Source organism: Microcebus murinus, chromosome X (genome assembly GCF_040939455.1).
Source record: "Microcebus murinus isolate Inina chromosome X, M.murinus_Inina_mat1.0, whole genome shotgun sequence".
NCBI classification, from domain to species: domain Eukaryota; kingdom Metazoa; phylum Chordata; class Mammalia; order Primates; family Cheirogaleidae; genus Microcebus; species Microcebus murinus.
In genome coordinates, this window is record NC_134136.1 from 59,351,929 (window position 1) to 59,376,724 (window position 24,796).

At 37.9% G+C, this 24,796-nt stretch overlaps 1 protein-coding gene across 1 annotated transcript in view; it reads right to left on the minus strand.

The window, feature by feature from the left end:
• The window catches only part of GPC4 (glypican 4), a 104,430-nt gene that overhangs the window by 11,953 nt on the left and 67,681 nt on the right, over nt 1-24,796 (minus strand). Inside the window, exons 3-4 of the mRNA XM_012764773.2 lie at nt 22,741-22,899; nt 8,782-9,173 (exon numbers count right to left, since the gene is read on the minus strand). Coding sequence (XP_012620227.1) covers nt 8,782-9,173; nt 22,741-22,899 — 551 coding nt within the window. The remainder of the gene's footprint in view (nt 1-8,781; nt 9,174-22,740; nt 22,900-24,796) is intronic.

Here is a 24,796-nt window from a genome sequence, read left to right on the forward strand (position 1 = left end):
GAGGGGGGGAGTACCCTGAGAATCACAGACTCGCAGAAGACTTAGAATTGGAAGGGGCCTTAGAGATCACTGAGTGGTGCTCTCACATTTAGGAGATAAGAAAACTGAAGCCAAAGAGATTAAGCAACTTGCTGACAGTTACCTCGTGACGTCTGATTCCAGTACTGCACCTTATCAAACATTTGTGACAAAAAGATTTCCCAGATGTATCACATTTCCCTGTCTTTTTAAACAGATGATAGAAAACTCTAAACTTAGGCATCTGTTATTTTCTTCTTTATTTTTAGTTGGGTTCCACACTGATGAGACTGCTAAATGGCTGGATTTTAGAGAGGTAAAGAGCTACCTACGCAAATGACTGTGAAAAACCACAGAACAGCTACTTGGCATTTGTTGAATATTTTGCTTAAGAGGAGACAATGTCCTAGTAATAAGAAATATAGAAAGCTAAAGGGTCAACAAACAGTTATTGAGCACCTACTATGTGCCAGGCATTAGTCTGGAATGTGTTTGGGTTTACGTAACAAGGCAAGTAAGAATTTCTATGTGAGAATGAGAAACTTGTGCTACAAAACACAAAGAAATTCCAAGGTGTTATGGGCTTTTAGGAAATGAGCAAACTTGTAAACCCAGGATAGTTATATTAAAATATATTTTTTTTCAAAAAAGTCCTTTCTCATTCGTTTTTAAAATAACTCTGGGAAGTAGTTCATAGTATTCTTAGTTCAACTGTAAGTCAAATCATTTATGCAGTAGACCTGGTAGTACCCTGCCCTAAAACAGGCTGATGCAAGATCAAGTTTTAAAAAGAGAACAAACTAAATGACACAGTAGAGTTTTATTAAAGGAAAATTATGAAGCTGTGTTTGGCAGAGCTTTTCCATTTCATTCTTTGGCTAAGTACTAGCTTGTGCTCTGCACATGATTTATTGTGTAACTACTAAAAATGATCGCAAGGAACCTGGCTGTAACATGCTATAGAAACACTAAATAATACCAGAACTGAAAAGAGAGATGAGGAAGTTATATAAGAAAACTGGGATGAGAAAGAACATATGAGATACCAAAGTTGGAGAAAATCTGTCTTTTGTCTCATAACCATTAATCAGACCACCATGCCATATTTTACATGAAGGGATTTCAAAACCTGAAAAGCAAATCTACTGGAGTGGGATAAGGCCCTACTATGAAAGAGAGGGTTTTAAAACAGTTAAAACAGTTGTGAGACCTAAAGAAACAGGTGTCTCCTGCAACTCCCTATCTCCCCAGAGGAAGAATAATGCTAGCACTCCCCAGGACTTGGGGCCCCACCCTTGCCTACCTGACCAAGCTCAGAATGGTGGACCCAGAGTGCCAAGGACTCTGGGTTACCCCAATGAGTAAACAAAATGGCTACCTCTCTTGTGGGATCTTCAAGATGTCTTAGGTTGGTGAAAGAGGTAAAGGTGTGCCACGACCACAGGGAAGAAAAAGCCACACAATATATGGTACAGGTTGAGTGGCCCTCATTTGAAATGCTTGGGACCACGAGTGTTTCAGATTTGGGATATTTTTCAGATTTGGGAATATTTGCATTTTACTCACGACTTGAGCACCCCTGATCCAAATATCTGAAATGCTCCAATGTGCTGACCCTCAAAAACGCTTCAGATTTTGGATTTTTGGATTTAGGATGCTCAACCTGCACTTCAATTTAAGTTCTCTCATGGAGTTTCTGGCTCTGGCTGTCACATAGTGATATACCAAGCACTTCTGGGTGCTCCTTCACAGGCTCAATGGTCTACATACTACCAGGGGCAAACCTTTCACCCTTAAGCAAATATATCAGTGGACTAAGTCATACTGTGTTACGAGTCTTTATTCATTTTGAATAGAAATTCAAGTTCCTTTACATTCTACTTCCTGGTAATCCTTGAAGTCAATTGCTTCTTTTGAGTCCCCCAAAACTTATTTACTCAAGTAGATTTACTCCAGAAGGCCCAAGAACAAGTGGTAGATAATGCTACATAGGCATTAACACAAGAGTAACTATCCTTCAAGGTCTTCCTTCAATCCTCAGTTATGTATTTATTCTTGATGGCATGACATGCCCCTTAAAATGTCCAATTTGATTGTTACTTTGGGGCACAGCTCTTGACTAACATTTGATATATTTTTCTTTATTTAGAAGGGTTGGTTGAGCCTGGATGTCAGTGACTTCCAGAATCCCTGGGACTAGGGATTATGACTGCTTTTTACAAAAGTCACATTTTTAAGATGTCTCTTAGTGATTTAATAGTCATTTCTCAAAATTGTATGAAGGAACAGGAAAAGGGAAACTGTACACTCCCTTTTCCCTTTGAACAAAAAGAATGGTTTAATTATCTCAGAGAGAAAATGTTTACTTAGCTTTTATAGTTCCATGGTCACGAGGGTCTTAATGTCAAGATTCAAGAGAAAAATATTCAGTCCTACTACAGAGTTACGACTGATAGCTTCTATTGGATTTTCCTGATTTATGAGTACTTGGTATGTGTCAGGCTCTGTTCTAAGAACTTTGTATGTATTAATTAATTTAAGCTCAAAGTAATCATACAAGGCAAGTATCATCATCTCATTTCACAAATTAGGGAGCAGAGACTCAAAGAGATTAAGGGACTCACACAAGGTTTTCCAATAAATGACAGAGCCAAGATTTGAGCTCAGGCAGTTTGGTTCCAGAGCATGTGTACTTGACTTCCTTGATATATATCAAAATGGCTTCTTTTGAGTAATAGACTATAGGAAGCTTGAGGGAAGCACATGGGTCTGATCTTTTCTCTATAGCTCCTAGATCTAGTATAGCATCTCCACACAGTGTATACTCAGCTATAGGGCTGTATATTTTCTAGTGACAATTCGCAGTTATCAAAGTTTACTGACCAAATGAATCAGTTTTTATGTTGGAGGGTAATTTAGGATGCAATTGTTCTACATGGACGAGATGACATTGCTTAATAAAACAATAGCGACGTACTGAGCTTGTGTTGTCTTTAGAACTGTTCAAGGTGCTACAGGTGTGATAAAATATATATATATATAAAATACATATAATATTACATATATATACATGTATCTCACAGTCTCACAAAGAATCAAAGGCTCAAGAAAAAACTGCTGGACAGAGAGAGAAAAAAGCTCACTTGAACAAAACAAACCAGAAAACAATGACATATTTTACCAAGGAATTATACCTAAATGTTGCAGAGATTATCAATTCCTACTAGAAAGTAGGACAGAATATAAAAAAAAAGGTTTTGACATTGTTTATATAATGAGGTTTGATTTGCTTATTTTGGGGGAGGGGTGTGATAGAAAGGGAACATTGTCTGATATTAACTCAAATATCAAAATCGATCTGAGTTATTGACCCATAATGACAAATACTTGATACTAAATTTCCAAGCCTTATAAAATCCTTCAAGACTGACCAAGCTTTTTCTAAATGTTAAGGTTACTTTTAGGAGGTGCCTAAAAGTTTAAGATTTTAGGAAGCAGCCTATGTTTCATGGTAAAAGTCAGCAGGGGGAAGACTCATCATTTCCTTTTTAACTTAAGACTAAAATATTCATTCCTGCCTTCCTTGGGATATACATTTATCATGACATCTGCATGCCATGTCTGCTATAGAAGGCCTTTACAGAAAAGTCATCTTTTCTACGAAGACTCTTTTAATATAAATTGAGACTTTCTACCAAATAACCTGCATTTTCCAAACACCACATTAAAAACTACTGCAAGCAGCCCCAAAAAAGAAAAATGCTGGAGCAGAACTCTTCACACAGCCTGGATTTCATTTCAGTAATTCAGAACGAGCCTTAAGCCACATTACACAGTGATGGGAGTCAACATGCTGCACTGAAGTTAGAAACACATTTTCTTTTAGTTTATTCCAGCTCCTAACATACATTCGTTATAGCATTTTTTAATATAGCTTTTATATAGCCAACAGTACCAAACAAACAGGAAAGGTCTAGATTTTATCTGTTTCTTGGTCACATAAGTACCCAATAAAAATAACAGAACTATTTCCCAAAATTGTGGTAAGAGAGATAGTGAACCCACATTTGCCATGGAACGTGATGAGTTTATTCAACAATTTCCTAACTAGTTTTGACTTCAATGCATGCACACAAAGAAAGGAGGTTGAGAAGTTCCCATTTCTCTGATAATTTAAAAAGCCTAACAAAATATATAGAATAAACTAGGATTCATTGGAGAATATTTATGGACATGTTGCAGATAAAATAGAAGCTGCATAAATACTTGAAAGTAGGTCTTGTCTTTGTTTTAATGATTAGATTCAGTTATATACTATAAGTCAAAGCATCATTCTATTAAACACCCTGAAAAGGGCGCTATTTTTGTTTTGAGAGTATGTAGTTTTCAATTTATTCAGCCACTGACACCTGCTACACTCCTACCATCTCCATCCCCACCACTCCTCATCGTGGCTTGGGTCAGTCCCACTTTCTTCCTCTTTATAATTCTAGTCTTTAAGGATGTAAGTGAAAAAGAATATTATGGGTTGAATAAATGTCTACACTTTGCTTAAAAGCTTTGAGTATTGACTATTTTTAAATATATGTGTATAATGATTTGGGGAAAAGCAAAATAACTTGTTTAGCACTCTTGTAGGTGTGAGAGTATTGCGAATAGACGGAAATGAACAGGGAGCAATGGATATTGTTTTCAAGGCAGGACAGTCATTTAGACATTGCAACGGTGAAGCACTGATTTCTAATTACAGCCCCTGTAGTTTGGGGTGGGGTGTAGACATAGTCCCATTATGTCAGTGTTAATTGAAACCATGAAAATGCAACTCTCTTTGGCATAGGAGCTATTAATTTTCATGGTGCATGTAACCACTTGTGCATTTCTGAAAGACCACAACAGACATCACCCTTCCAGGCAAAACTGCAGCTATAAGCAGGTAAATAAGAAATGTATCACAAACCATGACAAGTAAAGATGGAATAAGTAATACAAAGATGTGTAGCACGAGGGTATTCTTGAACCATCTGTTAGTAATTAAGGGGGCTTTTGTGAAGTTTGAATAGTAAATCTCAACAGAGTGAGCCGAAATCACTGGATGTTTCGTCCCAGCAAAACTGAAAGTAAGGCAAGTATACTTCAACCAGGAAGTGCCTTTCTCTTGAAGGCAGTCAAGCTTGCTGGTGCTAATGGCCTTTCAAAGGCTTAGTGATAATCAAATGATTGCTCAACTTATAACTGCAACCCTTTTGTTGCAAAAGTAAACTAAAACAACACGACATCCACTCATAAAGAGAAAGTGGGGATGTCTCTAAGTTAAGCATGCAATCAATAGCCCCAAGACCAGGATGCTTTTCATATTTGACTTTAAAGACCTCTTTGTAGAGGAAGTGGGTGAGGTAGCACTATTGAGTTAGGAAATACATGCCCTACTTTGAAAGGTTTTTTGTAGGCCCAAGGCGATTAATTTTGTTGGGCACCTAAAGAAGTAATGTTCATTTCTTGGGTTGTTCCAGTTCCACCTGCAAATGATGCTTGGGCAGGAGTTAGCAGGGGTGGGAACTCATATATATATATATGTATGTATGTATGTATATATGTATGTATATGTATATATATGAAAACATTACCTGGATACCCAAACTGGAAGAGAATCCTAATGAAATGAATTTTTCAACATATTCAATTTGAAATGTTTTTGGTAGCCATATCATTTTTTTTTGTCTTCCCCAAACTACTATATCTTAAATTCTGTTTAACTGGTAGTCATTCTCTAAAACTTAATGTAATAAATATTTTCTCAAATATGCAAGTATACCTTGCATGCTTCTATACAGAAACATTCCATAGATGATAGATTTTTTACATAATTGTTTCAGCACATTTAAAAACTAATTTGATGACTATGTGTCGCTATTATGTAATTTAGAAAATATAACTCAATTTAGTTGAACTTAGTTGAAGGGTTTGATTTCAAGTCAGTCCTTAACCAGTAGTGAAGCAAAACCGTAATTTTTAAAAATTTCCAATTACAAACATAACAAAGTCTCCATAACACTTTATTTTTAACTTAACAACTGGCAAGTAATGTTTACTCTATGCATATTAAGCCTCATAGCTTGTAGTGATTATATTCTCACGAAACTATGCAAATATCTCTTCGGCAGACATGAGAATACAATGAATAAACAGAGATCAATTCTAAAAAAAAATCTTTAAGGTTCTTTTTAGAAAGTAACTTTCTCAAAGAACTTAACAATACTAAGGTAGACAGAAAATCTCTTTCTTGCTTAAGCAAAATTCATACTTTTGAAACATCAGAAAGTGATGCAACAGAGTATGTGACCTAATGTCAAATAATCACAACCACTTTCTGACTACTTCACGTTAGGTCGCATACTCTTTACTGCATATGTAAGGGTGTCTGAATCTTAAATATCAAATCCAAGTTTATTGATTCCCCACAGTTAATTCTGGCAACCATATCCAGAAGAATGCACCACAGGAAAGTTACAACTTCTTATTTCTCCCTATCCTGGGAAATGGAGTGATATGAACAAAGGAATGACTTTTCTAGCTCTCAGTCTTTTAGCCTGCAATGAACCATTTCTGAACCTCTTTCTCGTTTTGGCCACCTTCCCCCACCCCAGGTTGGGTGGGTTTTGGAATCTCCACTCCCTATGGTGGCTCCAATCTTGCGAAGTGAGGCTGAGGCTAACACCAAGACAGGCTTGCATCAGCTGACTGTCCTCCTTCTCTAAGAATTAACACTGGAACTCAAAGGAAAGGGGGAAGGATTAATGTAAAGAAAGCACTTTTCAAACACTAGGCAGAGGATCCTTGACTCTTTGCCTATCTATTGGGCAAGAGTGCACCCGCAGGTGCACAGGTACACACAGACATTCAAACCCCACAGTTAGCGCCTTTCTGCCTTTTGAGCTGAGGATGAACCCAAGGAATTGCCCAAGGAGGGCAAGTGTGTCAGGTGAACTACACTGTAAATAACTTTGATCTGGATTAGCTGTGTACTGTTTTAGGGACTCTGACAAACATATCTCCAAGATTAATAACGGTTGCTGGGATTGGCAGAAGTTCAGGTATCAGATTATTCCTTTAATTATAATAATCATCTTCCTACTTACCCTCAACTCTACCTTCATGTACCCCAACAAATATCTGCAATTTATAATGAAAACATCAGGAGGAGAAGGAGTGAACAAAAACATAATAGAAAGAATTGTTTCCTGAGAGTTTGTGGCCTGGTCATGAGCGAGAGAACAAACATTATAATGATGAATTCAAACAATCAACTAATGCTTATTATCACCCAATTCTAATAGGAAAAATCCTATGCACACCTATTTTTCATAACACACCTTTGTTTACAATCTTTATCTTTACTCTCGTGAATGTAAGTTTCCTCTCTAACTAGTGTAACTGTGTACCCTGGTTGGCCCAGGACAGTTAGGGTTGTTTATTAATGGTTAGTGACAACTGTTATCTGTGTATAATCATTAATAACTAAGTCCTAGTTTAGACAATAAATGTCCCAGTTTGGACAATAAATTACATGGTCACCCTAACTATAAATGAACTAACTCTCTGATAGGCAATCAGCTGGCCATTTTAGTGTTTGCAGTGCTATCCCATTTTTATGTTGACCATTCCCAGTCCTCTAAACAACCAAATGGTCTAAGCAGAAGCTGCTGTCATGCATGCAGGCTTTTTAGCAATGGCCTACAATCTGGCTTTTCCTTTGAGGGCCTAAAGGTAACAGCACCAAGATCAGTCTTGCAAAGATAACTTTGCCCAAGTATATTTTGTTTCTTCCCTGGTGTCGAGTCATGGAAGGGTAGAGGTAGAAGGCCCTTCAAGAAGTTTTCAGTTTTCATTTGGGGGATGGGAGTGGGTGGAGTAGGAACAGTAGAACTTTTTTCCCTTTGAAATCTTGTTTAAGACCATACTGTATAAAATCAAGGAAAGCAAAGCTTCTCTGGTGGAACAGGAGGTAAAGACCCAGATACACAGTCTTACCCACTAGAAGACTTCCTTTTCACTTGTCCCTTCTCAAGGAGGCCCCTCAAGTAGCCCCTAAGCTGGCTCCAAGGAACATAGACTGAAAAATACTGGTCAAGTCCAACTCCCTTAATTTACAAATGAGGAAACTGAGGTTTGTTCCACTCCTGGTCACATATTACAATTTCTTTTTCTATACTTGTAATCCTATAAGCACAGTCGTAAGTCAAAAGCAGTGTGGTCCACATTAATTGTCATAGAAAGCTCTGTCTTCTAAACAGCTCTGAGTATTCCTTATAATAAGGAAACATTTGTTCATGGGTATTAAAATGCTTTTCTAGGCTCAAACATAGTCAATCAAAACAATCAAATGTGGATGGAACTTGTGCATATATATTTCTTTCCCTAGAGGGGAAGTAGAATGAGAACAAAAAAGAGTATGGTTATATTATACCCACTTTTAAAAACAAATTAAGATTACAGAGTAAACACACATCCCACTTCCAAGAATAGCTACCAAAGAAACCAGTAAAAAGAATAATAATGATATATGAGGATGTTCATCATAGTATTGTTTAGTAACTCTGAAATGTACACGTCTAAGGACAAAGAATGGGAGAGAAGAGGCAAGAGAGAAAAAAAAAGACTTATTGAGCCAATGGAATTCTGGTGATTCATTTTTCTACCTTTCTCAAACTTTCTTTTACAATGAAACAGAACAAAACAAAAACACAAAATACAAATAGTGCTTACCACTGAGACTTTGCTCACTACATCTCTTGCAACTGCTAAGCCTTGAGCAAAAGTACGGGCTGCCACAAATGCACGAGTAACCTGCAGCTTCAATTTCCGAGGGACGTCTCCAAAGGGCTTCAGCTGCTCGGTATACTTGCTCACACATTCCAGATACTCATCTGTAAAGTGGTACTGGGGGTTCACCAAGCGGAACATCCGCTCCAGAAGACGAGCCCAGAAGTCATTTAGCATTTCTTCCAGGTTCACGTTTCCCGCCACGTAGTAGCGCTTCAACTCTACGAAGAGATCTTTAAATAGCTCAGAATTTTGCATGTATAAATGGCCATATGTCTTCACAAACATATCATTCAGGGATTTCTCTGCATTTTCAAGTAGTTCTTTGAAGAATTCTAAAATAGAAAGAAAGAATAATGAAAGAAAGGGTTTTTAGTAATTAAATAATGTACTGCTTTTTGGGTAAATCCAAAAACTAAAGAAAATGACAACTAAATTGGAACACATGCCTGTATATAGGATGAATTTCACTTGGGGAATTTGGCATCTCAGATAATGTGTCAATGAAAGGAAATCTATCTCCCAAAGTCACTTATATAGGTAACTAAGTCTGAGAAAGGGGGGCAATGAAATTTTAAACCAACAACTTCCCAGGAATCAGTATAACACATACATATTCTCCCTCCCTCCCTCTCTCTCTCTCTCACTGTATCATTAGGTGAATAAAGAAGAACTAGACAAAAATGGGCACATAAAGTCTAAAACATGAGGTTTCTTAGAACTTTTTATTGCAAGAATGTAAGTCCAAGTTATTCATGCCCCTTAATTATAACCTAAGACAAGGACAGGTATTTTCAAAAGTTGCTATTTTACTTGGGCATGATTTTTTTCTTTAGTTGCTGTTGTTGTTAATTTAATTAAACATCTTCTCTTTTTTGTTTTGCATTTATTTATTTATTTAATTTCAGCATATTTCTTTTCTCCTTTTTATGTATCTACACGACATGCATGATAACTGCCTGGAAAATTATTGAAGCCAAGAAACATAATGAAACACCCCTAGAAGCAAGCACATAAGTTTTTTGAAAATACATTCCTGGGCTTTTCCCTGTGACATTATCACAGGGGAATGTGATAATAATTGAGGGTATCCAAGTTAACCTTAAGTTCATAAAGGATTCATACAGTAACATTATTAAGACTTTTTTTAGTGTCCCTTTTGTGTGTGTGTGAGAGAGAGAGAGAGAGAGAGAGAGAGAGAGAGAGAGAGAGAGAGAGAGAGAGAATACATGCATAACTGACTCAACCATAAATGTGGCGTATTTGTAAGACAACATGGAAAAATAACTGAGAAATACAAATCAGAATACCTTTGTCATTTCAGATTTAGTTTTTGCCTACCACACAGCCACAGCCGAAGTGTGAAAGATTTTAATCTCTTAAGTACAAATGACAAATTAGTTTTCTCCTGAAGCTTTTCTCAGGAACCTCAATGAAAAGAGGAGTTAACAGTGTATCTGTAACATTAATCATTCTTAAACAATCTCTTGCCTAGTATAAAAATAAACACCTCATGATATCACGTTTATAAGCAGGAAATACAATAAATACCAAAGCAAAATATAAGGACCACATCAAATAAGAAACTGCCTCTATGTAAATATGGAGCAGAAAAGAAAATATGATGCCTGCTTCAAAGCCAGAACGTTGGCAAGCTTATCAAAACACAATAGTGCTGCAAAACCATTCTCTTCTCGTGTTGGGTGGGCAAATCAGAGGCTGACAATTAATTCCAAATAGTTTTTCAAAACCTACACTGAATACACTGAAGCCTTTTTTTGGAGGGAGATGGCTGTGTGTGGCTTTCTTTACATGCCAAGAGTTTCTATATCTATCTATACCTATGCCTCTCGGCCCCTAACTCATCATTATGTGGTTCCTTGAGGCTTAGGGCTAAAATCCATAGTCCTCCTTGGTTCCAGCTTTTCAAGCACTGTGTGTGTGTGTGTGTGTGTGTGTGTGTGTGTGTGTGTGTGTGTGTGTTTCTCTTCTCCTTTTATCTAGGTGTTCTTCCTGCTACTGCTTGCCTTTTATTTACTGGGCTTTCTTCAGAGAAAGAAAGGGAAATGGATTCCCTCTGCAGAGTAAATAAACAGGCAGGTCAACTCATCCCCATTACAAGTGCATGGTCTGGCATTTTTACCTAAGTTCTCTCCCTGAAAGAGAGAGGTCAAAAAGTGCACAAAGAGCTAGGGGATCAGCATGAGAAGCACTCAAATCTGCTACCTGGGAAGGCCTTTTATTCTCCCCCAAATCCTCTGAGTGGTCCTCCAAGTGCGGGCCTGGGACCAGCATGCATTAGCATCACCTGGGTACTTGTTAGACATGCAAATTCTCAGTCCCACCCCAGACTTACAGAATCAAAAACCCTGGGGCCAGGCCCAGCCATCTGTGATTCTGCTGTACCCTAAAGTTTGACAGCAACTGTTCTATAGCTGCTGAAACTTCTCCCATTTCACCTGTCAGTAGCAATCACCAACAGGTCAGGGGCTGTGTTCAGTGGGAAGCAGTCAGGGTACGCATTAATGTTTTTTTAATTAAGGAAAAATGTCTTTCCACTGAATTGCATTTCTGAAAAAATCTGCTGTGTTCCTAGAAGTGATTTTTTTACTATGTCTTAGGGACAAATTTTCTTGTGTGGAACCCTCTCAAGTAAGTGTTAACATAGATAATTAAGTGCATGCAGCACTCTTCTAGAATTTAAAGTTGAAAAGGGACCTTAAATGTCATCTGGTCCACATCCTGTATCATGCTTGAATCACTAGCATCCTTGCTAAGCTGTGCTTGCTGGTTGAAGGCATAAAAGAAGCACACGTGGGATGTGGTATTACATGACTAGTGTGTGGCACACATTAACTATCATATACTAAAAAATAAAGCCTGGTCATCATGAGAGCAACAGGAAAGCCTTGTGCCAATCCAGTGCTATTAATATTTCATGACCTAAAAGAGAAGATTCTAACAGCAACCACAGGTCCTTCCCTATATTGGATTTTTATCATATTGCTCATAAAATTGGCACACAGCAGAAGAAACTGGATGTTGAGAATTATTTGACTTGTACTTTAGTACTCATTTTTAGTAAGTAATCCTCATTCCTCACTTACTTACATTTTTAATGAATGTCACCTACAGTCATGTAGGTTTTGGGAGGGTGGGTTGAATGGCATGTCAAGTTTAGTTTTAATTTAAAACTTCTAAAAATGTCAAGGTTCATCCTTTAAGCCTCAAAGTACTGCAGGTCAAACAAATGCTAAGACGCTGAACATTTTGTGGAAAAAGTAAATTCTCTTAGAGTTCCTCATCCAGGTTAAGAGCTTATGGGTTGATATAGCTATATATGTTAATAACATAGCTCCTTTGGAGTACAAGAGAAATGATATAATGGAGAGAAGACTGATTTGAAGCTTACATGTCCCCTGTCCAACACCATCATGGACCTTACTTTGGTTCCCAGGACTCAAATCCTGCCTAGGAAAGTGTGGGTGTGCATATGTGTTAATTTGTGTTTTAAGAGCTTAGCATGGTGCTATATAGATACTAAATCCTAATTCGTTTAATCATTCAGAAAATCTATTTTTCTTTCCTTCACATTTTAAAAGACTCTTTAATGTGACCATATAAGTTGCAAATATGAAGATCATTTGAGTGGGCATGTGGTTAATAAACGCTTGAGAAATTCTATAAAACTGATATAACAAGTTAAAACCTCACAATTTAATTTCTCCAAATGGCTGTGCAATTTGACAAGTATGTATTGCATGGCTATTATGAGCTCAAATCAAAGCACACAGTGTTTTTACCATACATCTTAACCTTTTTCCTGCCCAATCAGAGTGTAATAAAAATTTCTAGAAAGACAAATTTCCCTCATCTAATTCACCTTTACTATACACTGCCACTCTCTGCACATGGTTTTATGAGTGTACCAGAGATTTTAAAAACATTTATAAAGTTCTTAATCCTTCATTTCATATAGCAACTTCCTAAATATTCATCTATTTAATCTGTTGGAGTCAATAGAACAAAAATTAAGGGATCCAAAAGACGAAACTAATTTCTCCTTAGAGTAATTCTTACTGACCCTGTTAAATTCTACCTATGCTTTTTGCCTCAAAGGGACCTCAATAAGGATGGCAGACATAATTTAAGTTCTAAAATCCATACAAAGTAGGTATAATACCAACTGAAGCATAATAATTTGCTATTAGCAAAAAAAACCCTTTTGCATCTGTTCCTTCTATTAAATTAGCACCTCTCATATGTTCTTACATAATTCTTTCACATTCCCACCCCCCTTCTCTTCCCATGACATTTCCTTCTACAATGAGAAATGGAGCACAAATTAGCCATTCAGGTCCCAGTCCACAGCCATCACTAGCAACTTCAGTAATCACTGTGATGCTCATCTGTTTTTTTTTTTTTCAATTATTCTCACAACCCAGGAGCAGGGTCAGATATTAACTGCTGAAGAAGAATTTATAGGCCTGAGACACCTAGCAATCATCCCTCTTAGTCATTATGTCAAAAACCAATTATAATATATTTGGTGGCTAAGAGAGAACCAGCCAATAACAGTGTAAACCAGAGTTCACAATGGTCAGAAGCCAAGTTAATTGGAAGTTAGATATTCCTTGCAGCAATTGCTTGTATTCATAAAAAATGCAGCTCAGGGAGTCTGTTTTGTTCTGTTTTTGAGATAGGGTCTCACTCTGTTGTCCAGGCTAGAGTGTAGTGGCCCAATTATAGCTCACTGCAACCTCAACTCCTATGCTCAAGAGATCCTCCTGCCACAGCCTCCCAAGTAGCTGGGACTATATGCACATGCCACAATGCCAGGCTGATTTATTTTGTGTGTGTGTGTGTGTGTGTGTGTGTGTGTGTGTGTGTGTGTGTGTGTGTGTGTGTAGACAGGGTCTCGCTCTTGCTCAGGCTGGTCTCCAACTCCTGACCTCAAGCAATCCTCCCGCCTTGGGCCTCCCAAAGTCCTAGGATTATAGGTATACTGGGAGTCAATTTTAAGTTATTGGTATCTGAAAGAAAAGTCAGAGAGGTGGTGGTTCGCAAGCATCTGAAATATGGTGTTTAAGAGTTTATTTCCCCCTGGATGTATCAGTTCGAGGGCTTAAGCATATACATATATATACATTTTCTAAGGCTGCTACTCCTTAAGCTCATGAATGGTCATTTAACACAGGAATAGAAATAAACATGTAACATGCTATGAATCTAAAGCAGCATAACACAGTGAGAAATGCATGGGCTCTCTCCCTTAGGCTGTTATGACCTTGACTGGGCAAAAGGCCTACGTTCTCTGAGCCTCTGCTGCCCATCCATAAAATGGGGCTATTACCACTCACCTCATATGGATAATGCCTGGTACAAAGTAATTGATCAATAAATAGATATTATTAGTAATGCATGAGGTGATATTATTGTCACCCTTAGAGTTTCTTTATATCTACATCATTTTTAAAGTCTTTTAAGACTGGTTTTTATCTTTCCTAGTGGAGTCAAGCGTTATCCATCTAGGGGAACAGAAATGAAGCTGAAGCTGAAGGTGAAGCTGCTGGATGTCTGCTAAGACGACCCAAGGCCTTATAAAACTGGAAGCTGTTTATCCAAAGGAAAATGCTTAATGGCTCTACCTTCCAAGGTTGTGAAATGTCCCAGACATCTATGAGGGTGGGAGTGACTGCTGAGTGAAAAACAGGGAATAAAGAAACCTCAACCTTGGGAAGAGGGTTTACACTATATTAAAAGAAAGAATGCCATACATATCACACACATAAGAAAACTGGGAATTAATCAGCAGGTCAGCCCTCCCCCCATGTATTTCATTTGCATATGATCTTTGTTGCTGGAAGTGAACCCAGTATGTACAAAGACTGAGCTAGGAGATTGTAAGTATTTTCCAGCTCTAAAATTTAATTATTCTTAATGCAAGTTGTACCAATTTAACATGGGAAAAACTAGAGTGAAAAGGCAAAACTTTTCCATATAAAAGTTTTCTATGTAAATATCCTGTCTTTTAAAAAGGAGAACACAATGTACTTCTAAAACTTCTGTCCCCAGCTACTTGTCTTGCATCAAATAAACATTCAAAATTCTTGAAGCAGGTCAAAGGGCCTATAGTTCTGCTATTAAATGCTATTAGTTACTCCTTTATAAACAATCAACTGTCCATTGATTAATGAGCTAGAATGCATTCTAGAATTAACCCATGACCCTAAGAGATTGGAATCCCTTTCTATTCAATCCATTTGCTTGGTGCTATAAATTACCACATTGTATTTACATTATTAGGAAGCTGCCTTTTACATATAAGGATTAATTTCCTCTTTACTATAAATGGTATTTCACAGCCCTGGTATGGCATGCAAACATAAACTATCACATCAACAAAATTCTTGAAGAAAGAAGCCTCCTTGTAGATGCTATAAAATCATACTTTTCAAACTGTCAAGAAAACTGAAAGAGTTATTACCATCTATTCTTTTACCTGAGATCAACTATTAATTATTTAGTGAAGAATAGCACCTCCAAATGTATGGGGGGGGAAGTAGAAAGCATTTTACTAACAACCTGAAGTTTATGACTATTTCCTCTGCCTTGCTGTTTTGAAAAAGTCTATGCAAGTGTTTTAATGGGCACTTGGCTCTATCATGGTACAATGTCATTCCCCAAGAGTGCCTGCTAAGGCATGGCATACCACAAGGTCATATACTCAACTATGACTGATATGATTTGCTATTCAAAACTTCTAACACACTGCAGAATCAACAACCAGAAAAGGTTATGTCAGGTACCACCCTTGCTATTGGAGTCGTATTTATTATAAGAGTTTCCATTGCTCTGTTAATTCTTTCAAGAGAGATGGTGGTGCACATGGGATCACCATGTGGACGATGGATAAGAAAGGGCTGAAGCCTGACCAGCTTGGGAATTCTCTCAGCCAATCAGCTGGAGTCAGTGCTAGATCAAATAAGCACTTTCCTTTGCCTGGACAGACACACACATAGAGTGGGGTGGGCAGTGATAAACAACAACATTCCAAACTCTCAGACCCAAAGTGCAATGAACCAACAGTCAATAGCAGCAGTTCAGCTGAAGTTTTTTTAATGTATTTACTTGTCTCCAAACAGATCACTGCTTCTTGCTGATTGTCATGCCTTCTGAAGAAGTCAAAGCTACTATTAGAGGCCCAAAGTAAAAGTGCTTTGGGCTCTGTGGAAGCCGCACAAGCATTTTCAATCCAATATGATAGCCAATGCTAGAGCCGCAATTGGTCACACTTCAGATAACAACTCAAAAGGCAGAAAACCTTTTGTCAACAGAGAAATGTAGGCATTTTGTCTGAGCTCTTGATTTGATTACAGTAAGCCGGCAGTCAAGTTTCACAGAGAGATTTATAAAAGAATTAGCAAAAGTACCCAGCTTTTTAGTCTCTTTCACATGGAAGGGAATAAAATAGAATTGTAACAGCAAGGAGTAGCGGTGCTTTCCAACTAAATCAAAGACATGATCTGGAAGGAACACTGAATTTGCAGGAAGGCTAGAAGGCTTCATGTCTTTCTCTGTACTTCTGTGGCTACTCAGCCTGTGAAATGTTGCCCACTACACTGTAGCAGATGTTTTAAAATTTTCTTTAATTTTAAAAAAACGTCTTAATGAATGAAATCTAAGGCAAGGATTAAAAACTAGTAAATGTTGTACATTGTGCTATACATATCTATGACATACTTACTTTGAGAATGTTTTAGACTTATTTCAACCTAAAAAAATCCCAGGAAATTTTTAGTACATAACTATGGCTGTGCAAGAGATAATAATAAATCCACGTAGTTAAAAAATATTTAGGGTCAGGGGTCAAGAAAATTCCAGAAATTTCAGCTTAGCTGATGGATTTGAAGCTCAGTTGGACATATTTGTCTTTTAAGGTGAGCTCACTTCCACTCAGTTCATTACTTTCACGGGCCTATGAATTCTAATGCCTTTGAAGGAGCTCAGGAAATTTCACCCCAAAATATGACTCTTTGGTATAAGGAGTATTTTGAATTAAAGGCCCTTAGAGATCAACCAGCCCTTAGAAGGGACTTTCCCTGTATCTGCATAACCAGAACAACCCATCAAAAGAACAACTGATTTTCCTTCTCATCCTTTCCCCCTTCCCTGTTAATCTCACTACACTGCAACAAAGAAAATAATCAAGAATGCAACCAGAACTGGCCCAAGTCATTTCACATTTTACATATAACACCTGTCTCTCAAGGTTAATTTAATTTGCAAAGAGAATCATTTACAAGTCAACCTCTTTCCCCCATCCTTTCATCATCCATAGCAACCATTTATTGCCCCTAAACAGAATTACCTATATTCCTTAGTTCCCCCTCACTGTAAAAGGAGTGTGTGAAAATATCTGGATCCCACTGGGATAGTGGGTAATCACTCTGTGATTCTCCCCATGAGCATGGTAAGTAAACCTCTTCCTCTTATTAATCTGCTTTAATTGTGAGTTGGTCTTTCAGTGAACTTTTAGGGGAAAGGGGAAGTTTCTTCTCACCCCCACACCTTGAACTCACTGAGCCTCCAACCTGTTTTTTCTACTGGCTTAATCGCACTAATGGCTAATATGAATGACAGACAATTTTCAATCAGTGATTAAAACACAGATTCGGCTAGTCTGAAGAGTGCTTCATGCCCTGCCTCTGGGAAATGACAGAAAACAAGGGGGCTTGAGGGCTGAAGGGAAGAGTGGCCGCTCTGATTTACACTTGGCCCATGCAGATAGATGGGACAGACAATTATTTCTTTTATGTGCGTTTTAAGCTAATTCAGAAAATTTCTACTATTATTCAAGTTAACAAGCTTCAGGGTCCTGGGAGGGTTTTCAAAGACCTGCTGAAAGTAGCTGAGAGTTAAGAAATGATAGGGCGAAAATAGAGGGTACTATACAGATGGCTAATTAACATCTTGTAAGACCTTTCACTAAAGCAGCTGCTCTAGTCACATGCTTAAAAGATTCTTGCAGAATTTTTAGAATTGAAAGGGTTTTTAGAGAGCATCTAGCTCAACCCCCTCATTTTATGGATGGGAAAACTGAGACCCAGTTAATTGCCCCAGGTCACACAGTAGATTCACTGCAGAACCAGGATGGCAATTCAGTGTGTTTTGCTTCCCGTTCAAGGTTACTAAATTTGCTCCTAAAAATCACAAATTAAAGGAGTTTTCCCAATAGACTAGCAACGGACAATATCTCTATTTCCTTAAGATTTCTTTAAACATGCAAAATATCTAGCAAACAGTTTACTACAGCAAGTTGTTTAGCAATAATATCACTTCATAGCTGTTATATCGTTTTTACTATGTAATTCAGAAATGTATTTGACATGGCATCTCTAATCACCTTAACCCATCTGGGTCCTTAACTGTGCTTCTTTTAAAAACAACTAGTCGTTCACAAAATGCCAGACATTTGGGGGTGGGTCTTTATGCCATGGTTCCAAAACATGGATTATGCCCCACTTCTACTATTTCTATTCCCTCTGCCAGACAATTTTCCCCAACCCCTCTGAACTGAGAATGTGATTAGCATATTCATGAGACAACTGATTCAGCTATGTTAATTAGCAGTTCTACTACCAAAAACAATTCCCAGAACTGGCCAAGAGGGGGCGCAGCTAGCTCTGTCACTATCATGCTCTGGCTCTATGTCTTCAGCCTAGGATGGTAGATTTCCGGTACTGAACATCCTAAGATAAATAGTAGATTAAAAAAAAAATTACAGTACGGAAAAATACAGAGGTGAGTCCTTAAACTCAGAGGCACATAATTAAAATATGGGGAACCTGAGAATTTTGTTGGGGTGGGGATGGGTGGTCTGTGATTTCAGACCTTGTATTTCACCCAGGTCTGAAGGAACGAGAAACACACACACACACACACACACACACACACACACACACACACATACACACACACACACACACACACACACACACACACACACACACAGTTTTTAACTTAAAAACTGGGCTGGGCAAGGTGGGGCACACCTGTAATTCTAATACCCTAACATTTTGGGAGGCTGAGGCAGAAGGATTGCTTGCTCAAGGCTAAGAATTTGAGACCAGCTTGGGCAATATAGCAAGATCCTGTCTCTACAAAAAATTATAAAAATTAGCTAGGCATGGTGACATGGGCCTGTACAAGTCCCAGCTACTTAGGAGGCTGAGTGAGGCAAGAGGATCACTTGAGCCCCAGGAGTTGGAGGTTGCAGTGAACTATGATGACACCACTGCATTCTAGTCCAAGCAACAGAGTTAGACCATGTCTCAAAAAAGCGTGGTGGCTCATGCCTGCCTATAATCCTACCACTCTGGGAGGCCGAGGCGGGCGGATGTTTGAGCTCCGGGAGTTCAAGAACAGCCTGAGTAAGAGCAAGACCCCGTCTCTACTAAAAAAAAGAAAGAAAGAAAGAAAGAAAGAAAGAAAGAGAGAGAGAGAGAGAGAGAGAGAGAGAGAGAGAGAGAGAGAGAGAGAGAGAGAGAGAGAGAGAGAGAGAGAGAGAAAGAAAGAAAGAAAGAAAGAAAGAAAGAAAGAAAGAAAGAAAGAAAGAAAGAAAGAAAGAAAGAAAGAAAGAAAGAAAGAAATTAGCTAGACAACTAAAAATATAAAAAATTATATTTTTTATATTTAAAAAATAAAAAATTAGCCAGGCATGGTGGCGTATGCCTGTAGTCCCAGCTACTTTGGAGGCCAAGGCAGTAGGATCCCTTGAGCCCAGGAGTTTGAGGTTACTGTGAGCTAGGCTGACGTTATAGCACTTGAGCCCCAGGCAACAGAGTGAGACTCTGTCTCAAAAATAAAATAAAAGATAAGAATTGATTTATAGACGGTATAGTCTCTTGAGATATGCAAACAGTAGAAAATTAAAAGCACGTAACAAAAAAGGACCTTAGAGACAAGAGAACTAGAGAAAGGATGTATTCCTTAAATCTGATTACTCCAAAATGCCAGAGCTAGCACTAGAACCCTGACAAATCAAGGTAGAATGATGGAAAACTGGGATAACAGGATAATTTCTGATAATAGAAGGCTAACTCCCTACAAGCTCCCAAACTTTATTAAAAAGTTTTTGTAAAAAAGTAATTGTTCCTGCCTTAGAAAGAAGCAGTATCTCATGGACATAGGCAAGTTTTGATGATAGAGGAAATTGCCTGGGGTTAGGGTAACCACTCTGAATTTGCTCTAAAAGTTGGAGATGACAAAAGGTCTTCTTCTACAGTTGCTTGACCCAGAATATTTCTATGAGTCCTTTGCTATTTCCTCATTTCATGTCCCTAGTTGTCTTTGTATAACCTCGTTGCTACATCTTGGTTCCCTGTTCTCAGTCACCATCTTGTTACTCAGCTCAACTTTCTTCCATTCACATCGAAGACCCAGGGTTTGGCTTTTATAATAGTTTGGATAATTCTTTGACCAAAGCACCCACCCTTGGATTTCTTAGAGTCAATATACCCCCTTACAGCACTTTATTCAACATCCCTGGATTATTAGGCCTTCAAAGTGTTAGAAGATCTTAACTGACCACCTTAAAAATCAGTCAATCAATGCAGCATCCGCTAGAAGATTATAGTTTGTTGGGTACCAGTCAACTGAGATTTTGCCATATAAAATTATTTCAGCATTTCAGACAACCTAATTTGGAGAAAATGTGCACAAAGTATTCTAACTCTGTTCTGATCTCCAGACCAAATCCATTTTAGCTACTTCTTCAAAAAAATTAATCTATGCTAACTATTATCTATGCCAAATTTTAATTAGAAGTCATAAGAAACAAACTGGAGTTTCATAATCATTTTTCTTGATACATTTTGAAACTGAAAAAGGCACAGAGTCACATATTTATTGAATGTGAAGCCTGGTAGGGAAGGGCAAAAGAAACTGTTCTTCTGTCCTTTTTAAAAAACATATGTTAACACTTACTGATAAAGTTTCTCTGCATGGCTTTAAAAAAAACTACACATTGGAATCATAGGGGTAGTACTATAAAACCATGGGGAGCAAAAAGGGGAAAGAATAGCTAAACCAGCAGGCCTGTAGGCAATGATTATGGGCTCCATGCCAGGAAGAGACAAGTCTAACAAGGAATGGAGTGACTTGGAGGAGATAGCCTTAGAACTTAGAAACAGCTTTATCTCCACTGCATCATGCTGCCAAGAGCCGTTTCTAAAGAGCGGAATTTTTTTCCTTCTAAATTCCACTATGAAGCCCCTAAGTGGTAATTTTTAAATATCAGCATCTTAAGTTTTCAAAGATGACCATCTAATTATCTTTCTAAGTTTTCTCCCAAAAGTAAAAGAAAATACTTAGGTTATTATCATGAATGAGAAATGCCACAGTCAAGGAAATACCACTCTTTTCAATAATAGTAATTTAGTGATCAAGATAGACAGGTGGTCTAATGATGTATTCTGCCAGTAACACTCATTTTCACGTAGTGTTAACATACTGTTAAATACTCTTAACAGTTATAGCATATGTGTAGGGGGGTATGGGGTAATAAGGGGGATATAGAGATATATAAATTTTTACCATCCATCCATCCATCCATCCATCCATCCATCCATCCATCCATCCATCCATCCATCCAAGTAAAGGAGATAGAATTAAGACACAACTTTGCATGCAATGTGTTTGAAAAATGGGTAGGATCAATGGTATAAGACATAAACAGTGTTTTAGTTCAACTACATTACAAAGTAAATATAATTCGTAGTCTAGCCTGAAAACCTAACTTATTAAATTGGTTATAAGTTTGAAATAATAAATCCCAAAGCCAAACATTTGAAATACAACCTGTTCTTTAGCTGGGGACTGCCTTATCAGCTACATCAAATCTAATTTAGTCTAACTTCTCACCATGGTAACAAGCCCTTTGCAGAAATAGTCAAAGACATTTCATATCTAGAAAATTTGCCTTGTACTTCTTCACCACACATAATGTCAAGAAAAGCATCCTTCAAAGGTACTATGTAATTAGAATGGCCTTTAAAACAGGCACAAAGGAAATCATTCCTATTAAAACTAAATCTACTTCATAACAATCTTCAAACTGAGTGAACAGCAACAGAGAAAGGAATCCTGAGGTGCTTTGGACCCCACATTCTATTTTTTTAAAGTCTGTTATCTGTAACATTGCGTCAGACAGGATTGAAGTGTCTCTCATTTGGCTTATATTGGCTATTTCTTCACGATTAAAAGAAAGTGTGCATGTGAGAAACCATGTCTGGCTCAGGGGATTAAATTGGGTTCTGTCCTGGCTTTTATATGAAAAGACTACGCCAGAGCCCAAGCTCAAATAAGGCTGAGGATGGAGCCCAGCATAATGAAGACTATAGCATAGTAGCCACTTCTGGGTCACTGCAGTATGGACACTCAAGACCTGAGCTTTAATTCTGTCTGTGTTCTAGGAATTCTAGTTGTCTTTGGGGATCCATTTCGAAATTTAATTTGAAGTCCTGCATCTGTAAAATCTCTCTTGTTATTTCGACTAAGACAGTTTTCAGATGCCTGCTTTTTATTAGGAAGCCTTTTTTTTTTTTTAAGGAACTTGCGTCAACAACACTATTCTGTGTTCACCCAAGAAAATAAATGAAAGCATTTAAATTAAAGTAATCTATTTTTTGTCTTCTTGTGACCATATTTCCTTAATGCCTACCATACAGATTCTAGTGCATCCAGAAGGATGTAGCACTAAAGCTGCAGGGCAAACTTGCCCCCGATATCCAACAATAACATCCTGAGAGAAAACTCAAGCGCTAAGGGAACAGGGAAGCCCTGAAAAAGCTATTGTATGAACTTAACTGTCAGCTCTTAAATGTGACTTGAATAACATACCATCAAACTTCTTGTACCGAGAAGCAAAGACAGCTTGCAATTCATTGTACTGTTCGCCGACCACACTTTTGAAATCCTCTTTACTTTGCAGGCTATACTTTTCCTCCATCACTTGAGAGCAGCAGGTATAACCCTGGGGACAGATCTTCAAATGGTCACCTGGAAGATAAAAAGTAGAATGGTCAATCTCTATTATCATTCATCAAGTCCAAGAAGGCAGTGTTTGATTTAGGTGCACACACACTCTGTTTCATTTCAGCCTTCCAAGGCTCTTGCAAAAGGCCCAGGCAGCATGTGTATCTAACAAGATTTTGAAGCCAAAACAAAATTTTATTCCCTTCTTGAAAAAATAAAATAATAAAGCCTCCTCCAAAAGGCAAAATAACTTTCTAATCAGGGAGATAGATAAACCACAGGAAAATTGGTGGGACCAACAAATGAAGTAGCATTCAGTATCAAATAGTCTCTTTTATAAATTCTCTCAGATACTATACTAAATACTGTACAAGTCATGTGAATGATACATACTTTTTCCAGATTAGGGAGTTTATGTTCCAAGAGTGACTATCCTTAATGAAGAATGATTTATAAAACATGTGCCAACAATCAAAAACTGAGCAAATGTATGTGCAATAGTTACACTGTGGGGAAGCAAGGGATTCCTGCATTTCAAGGGGTTGTCAGCAAAGAAGGAACTATGGGAGTTCATGCTGGATAATCTGAGTCTATGATAAATCACCAAGAGCTAATGGTAAACAATCCTCGATTTCTATCCAGTTGTCTTCTGTGCAGATGTCAGGGACTTTATCTACCTTATGATGCTGTATGGTGTAGCCACTCATCCCAGCATAGACTAACAGTTTCCGATCAATGTAATCTTTATATCGTGATGCAGCCCTAAGAATCAAGGCAAATGTCAAAGACATACCACTCTACAGCAGCCCAAGCCACAAAGTATCTCCCTCCCTGACAGTAACTGCATTCTGCTTACAGCTTAGAGGTGAGGGTTTAGCGGGGTCCTTTCTATAAGCCCTACGACCCCACCACCTTGTTCCTCTTCTGTCACAGAAAAAAAATTGTGCTTTGAAGAGACAATTCCCCTTCCCTCATAATGACCAAGAGATGTGGTACCACTCAAAAATAAATCCCATTAGGTACTACCACTTTAGTTGCTCCAATATTAGTGTGGTATAATTTTGTATACATGTTTACAAGGATTGCACTGTTTCTTCTGCTATTGTTGTTCATGTTCCATGTAAAACAAAAGGGGACTGGAAAGAGTCAAGATCTCAGAAACTCAGGAATGAATATGTTGAAGACATATGAATCTGTCAATGGTGAGTGTGTCCAATAGACAAAGTGCGGGGGAGTGAAAAGCAAATCTTTCTAAGAACACTAATCATGGGTAAAGCAATGGGCTGTGAGCTGGCCATTGACAGAAAATAGGCCTTTACCTAACATAGACACCAAGGTAGCTTTGGGATATGGCAGTAGTTCAGATGAAACTGAGTTGCCAATTTATTTGACTGACTTATTTGACTAACACTAGATTGTCAACTGCACATATGCAAATAATTACATAATCATATATGTTCTCGATCATCCTTGCTTCCTGGCAATTAAAAAATAGGGAGAGTGTGATTACCAGGAAAAAGGGGGTATGCATCATTAAAAGACCATGTAAGGAGGGGAGAAAGGGCAAATAACTTCCTCATCCAGAAACGGCTGAAAGTTTCCTTAGACATATCTGATAATTCTACCAACAGAAAAAAAAGGAGATAAAAAGATTGTGTAGTAGAGTTCGACCTGTGAGAAACTGCAGAATATCTTAGATCTCATTAGTGAAAAAGAAGGATTGCTAAAGCTGTTTTATGGAAACACCTTTGTTACAACCAAAAAAAAAAAAAAAAAAAAAAACCCCTCCTTCTTCACTGGCTTAACAAGTTCACAGCAGTCCCTTGGTACTGGGACATATAATTAACAGAGAGAGATTCAGTTGTCTCCTGGTTTCAGGGTTGAGGGTTTCCTCCATTATGATCTTAACACAATATGAAGG